Source organism: Lontra canadensis, unplaced genomic scaffold, assembly GCF_010015895.1.
Source record: "Lontra canadensis isolate GAN:19392208 unplaced genomic scaffold, GSC_riverotter_1.0 scaffold19, whole genome shotgun sequence".
Classification (NCBI taxonomy): domain Eukaryota; kingdom Metazoa; phylum Chordata; class Mammalia; order Carnivora; family Mustelidae; genus Lontra; species Lontra canadensis.
This window is the reverse complement of record NW_022631013.1, coordinates 420,668-424,799: the sequence shown is the minus strand read 5'-3', so window position 1 is coordinate 424,799 and position 4,132 is coordinate 420,668. Positions and strand designations below refer to the sequence as shown.

The window sequence follows — 4,132 nt, the reverse complement described above, 5'->3', positions numbered from 1 at the left end:
ACCTGGGTGGCTCAGTGGGTTAAGCCTCTGCCTTTGGCTCAGGTCATGATCCCAGGGTCCTGGGATCAAGCCCCACATCGGGCTCTCTGCTCAGCAGGGAGACTGCTTCCAGCTCTCTCTCTGCCTGCCTTTCTGCCTACTTGCGATCTCTCTGTGTCAAATAAATAAACAAAATCTTTAAAAACAAAACAAACAAAAAAAACAACAGAAGTCCTCACCCTCTGTATTTCTTCCCATGGGGGACAGGACAGGAACAGAAATCCCCCCCCCTTTAAAAAAAAGAAAAGAAAAGAAAAGAAATCTTAAGGGAGACGAAGTTACTTTAAATGCCTTTCTCTTAGCCAGTCATTCAATTGCACCAGGAACGACTAACGTTTCCAGAGTGAAACCACCTGGCACCGGGTTGAAGGAATAGAAATCCTCTGCTCCGCCTGCTGGAGGGAGGGGATTAGGAGCTGACTGCATTGATTCAACTTTTCCAAAACCTTAGCTAAGGCCTTTGCTGGACGCTGGGCAAGCAGGACTGCAAGCTCGCCGCGCCCGTGTCTGGCGCATGCGTCCCAGGACCATCTGGCAGGTCTCCCGTCCTCTTCCCGCCCCCCCCCATCGGGCCCCCGCCGCGTCCCCACCCCCTGCCGCCGCCTGCCACGGCCTTGTCCCCTGTAACGTCATCTGCGGGCCAGGCCTCCCTGCCCGCACAATGGGAAGTGCCAGCGCTGGCCGGCGGGACGGGAGGTGGAGCCTAAGGGGGTGGGGAATGCCCTGCCCGGCCGCCTGCCTGGAAACGGATTCATTCCCAGCCGGCTCTCCACCTAGCCAGAGCAGGCTCCGCGGAGAGGACGCTGCGACGCGCCCGCGCTCGGCGGCCGAAGGCGCCCTACGCTCGGCTGCGGCCACGGGAGGCGCTTTTTCCCGGGAGCCAGCCGGGAAAAGCCGAGTTTAACCACGAGTGGCTAGGCCATTGCACGGGCCTCCCAGCGACAGAAGGACAGCGAAAGAGGGCTGAAGCTGACCTGAGCTTTCCCACGCAGGGGAGAGGGCGCCAGGGCGAGGTGGGGAACAAGGGAGGAGTGTGGCGAAGCTCACGGCCAGCGGTGGACTATCCCGGCCGGTCTGCGTTTGCGGGCTGCGAAATGCGCGAGGAGGACAAGGGCATGCTGGGTGGTGGCGGCGACGACGCGGGCCTGGCCAGCGCCTCCGCACAGGGGCAAGTGGAGACCGTGCGGCAGCTCCTGGAAGCCGGTGCGGATCCCAACGGAGTCAACCGCTTCGGGAGGCGGCCGATCCAGGTAGCTGGGGCCCTGGGGCCTTGCCGGCAGGGGGCGCATGAACAAAGGGGAGCGGCCTCCGTGGGACGCGGCTGGGACCGAGACCTTCACCAACGTACCTGTGTCTCTCTTCCTTGAGGTGTGGAGCCCAGGTGTAAAGCAGGTTCTCCCCACCAAGGATCCTAAAGAAAGGGATTGAAAGAAACCGCTTCTTCAGTTTGGTTTTCTTTTTAGTAGCGGAAAAAATGTCAATATTCTCTCTCCCATCTCATGATCACAGATGCAAGGGAGAGGTTCAATTGGGGAGAAAAGGAGTGGTTATTTTGGGGAGGAAACCGTTTGTCTTCTCTGTCCTTCAATAAATATTCTGTCAACTTCCATTGATAAAGATAATCAAATGACAAATTACACAATCTGGATTAGATTTGGGGAATCACGCAGAATCATAGTGCATCAAAAAAAATTACCATGCACTTCTTGGCTGCAATATGAAATTCTTTGTATTCTTTTCTCATAGAAGCAAACTGAATACAAAGAGATAAGCCAGGATTCCTTGACCACAGTACTTAATCCTTCCTATGTTAGCAGTGTCTCGAGTGTTACATGAGGAAAAATATGCTTCTATAGATTTTTGTTTAATTATCAGTGATTAGGTTACAAAAGCATGCTGCAGCAACTGTTAGGTCCTTTTTAAATGCCAGAGGGTCTACATACATAATTAGCCTCTTAGTTATTAATATCCTTTATTCAATATGTTTATGAATCCCTTTAATTAGTACTGGCATTTTTTAATTATTTTAAAACCCAAGGTAATATTTTGTGCTTTATTGTTGAGTATAATAGTTAGTATTCATCTCAATGTCACATTCTAGAACCAAGCTGTTATTAAGGAATCTTATCATGTAGATTTTTAAAGAAATATATGTTCATTTCTTTAGCATTCTTAGAAAAGTGTTATAAGAAATGAGGGACAGCTTGGGGTGCTTGGGTGTCTCAGTCGGTAAAGCATCTGACTTCTCCTGGGGTCATGATCTTAGGGTCCTAAAATCAAGCCCTGCCTCCGCTCCCTTCTCAGCAGATGTCTGGTTCTTACTCTCCCTCTGTCTCTACCCCTCTCCGGCCTCCCCTACATGTGTGTGTGTGTGTGTGTTCAAGTGCACACACATGAGCGCTCACTCTCTCTCTCTCAAATAAGTCGATAAAATCTTGAAAAAAAAAGAAATGAGGAATAGTTTAAAGCAGCATAAATATTATAAAGTAGTTCTTAAAGACTTCAAATGATATTAATAATTTCAAAAGAGATTTTTAATTATAGTTTTAATTCATCATTTTCTGAGATACTAAGAACAACTTTTTCTTCTCTCTGTATGTGAAATATCTGATACACATCACTAGTGGAAATGATAACTTATCACGGTTTTTAAGGGAGGAAATGGATGTTTCTAATATTCATGAAACAAAAAGTACTGTCTTAAATTACATGGCACATTTTTAAATACATAAGCTCACAAGAACAAATAACTCCATTTTGGATATTTAGTTATCAAAAACTGTTTTATTGTTAAAATAAGAAAGTAAATGCTTGTATAATGTACATATACACAAGTGGATGCTACAGGTTTACAGCTCCAAAACATCTTTTTTTCTAAATTATGCATTGCTCTGATTTGACTAACATCTGAGCTCTTTTTTACATAGCAAATTATTTAGTATCTAACATTATAAAATCCTATTACATTATAAAATCCTGTACAATGTAAATATAGTGTTTATGTTACATGTTTGTTTACAAGGAAAAACTGAACAACTTAAATCATTGTTTCTACTCTAAAAAAACATTGTTTCTACTCTAAAGCATTATTCTCTTAAAAATATCAGCTCACTGCCTCCTAAATATTTTTAAGATCCAGATTATGGCTGATGTGGAAGAGACATCAAGGGAAATAATCTAAGTCTGTAAAAGCTCTTTCTTTCTTTCTGTTTTTTTTTTTTTTTTTTTTAAGATTTCATTTATTTGACAGAGACACAGCTAGAGAGAGAACACAAGTAGGGGGAGTGAGAGAGGGAGAAGCAGGCCTCCAACCGATCAAGGAGCCCAATGCAGGCCCAAATCCAGGACCCCAGAACTATGGCCCCAGCCAAAGGCAGACATTCAACAACTGAGCCACCCAGGCGTCCCGTAAAAGCTTTTAAACTTAACTCCGCCCATAAATTATTTAACAAAATGGATTCCCATGTTCCGACGGAAATCAAAATTTTCTTTTTCACACAACAACTATTAGCGCTCTATTATCAGCTCTTTCTTGTCTCTGCAGCTTGGAGAATAAAATGAAACCCAATTAGGGCTGAGTAAAGAGTTATAAGAGAGGGGCGGGGGACGGTGTCGGGATTTCATCAAAACAGGAAGCATAACCAGACTCCTGAGACTTGTAAGCGCCCCTGCATTAGGTGGCTACTTCGTGAACAGGTATTTATTTGAAATGGTTCTACCTGTCCCGGCCCAGGCCTGCATCTCACCGCCCTGACCACTCTGCTCTCTCTGGCAGGTCATGATGATGGGCAGCACCCGCGTGGCCGAGCTGCTGCTGCTCTATGGCGCGGAGCCCAACTGTGCGGACGAAGCCACCCTCACCCGACCTGTGCACGATGCGGCCCGGGAGGGCTTCCTGGACACGCTCGTGGTTCTGCACCGAGCCGGGGCGCAGCTGGACGTGCGCGATGCCTGGGGCCGCCTGCCCGTGGACCTGGCTGAGGAGAGGGGCCACCGAGCTGTCGCCCGGTACCTGCGCGCAGCTGCAGGAGACTGATGGCAGGTACCCCCAGCCGCCCACAACATTTATTTTCTCCCCTGTTCCCCACCCCCC

The 4,132-nt window shown here is 47.5% G+C and overlaps 1 protein-coding gene across 2 annotated transcripts; it reads left to right on the top strand.

Annotated features, from left to right (window-relative positions):
• The first annotated feature begins 708 nt into the window (after positions 1-708).
• Positions 709-4,126, top strand: LOC116869279 (cyclin-dependent kinase 4 inhibitor B). 2 transcript variants are annotated; one of them, XM_032860294.1, is made up of 2 exons: positions 709-1,289; positions 3,815-4,126. In XM_032860294.1, exons 1-2 carry the CDS (start codon positions 1,134-1,136, stop codon positions 4,073-4,075), a joined length of 417 nt encoding a protein of 138 aa, XP_032716185.1. In that variant the 5' UTR covers positions 709-1,133; the 3' UTR covers positions 4,076-4,126. The 2 variants fall into 2 exon arrangements, with proteins under 2 accessions (XP_032716185.1, XP_032716186.1); XM_032860295.1 differs by lacking the exon at positions 709-1,289 and adding an exon at positions 1,312-1,407.
• The last annotated feature ends 6 nt before the right edge of the window (positions 4,127-4,132 follow it).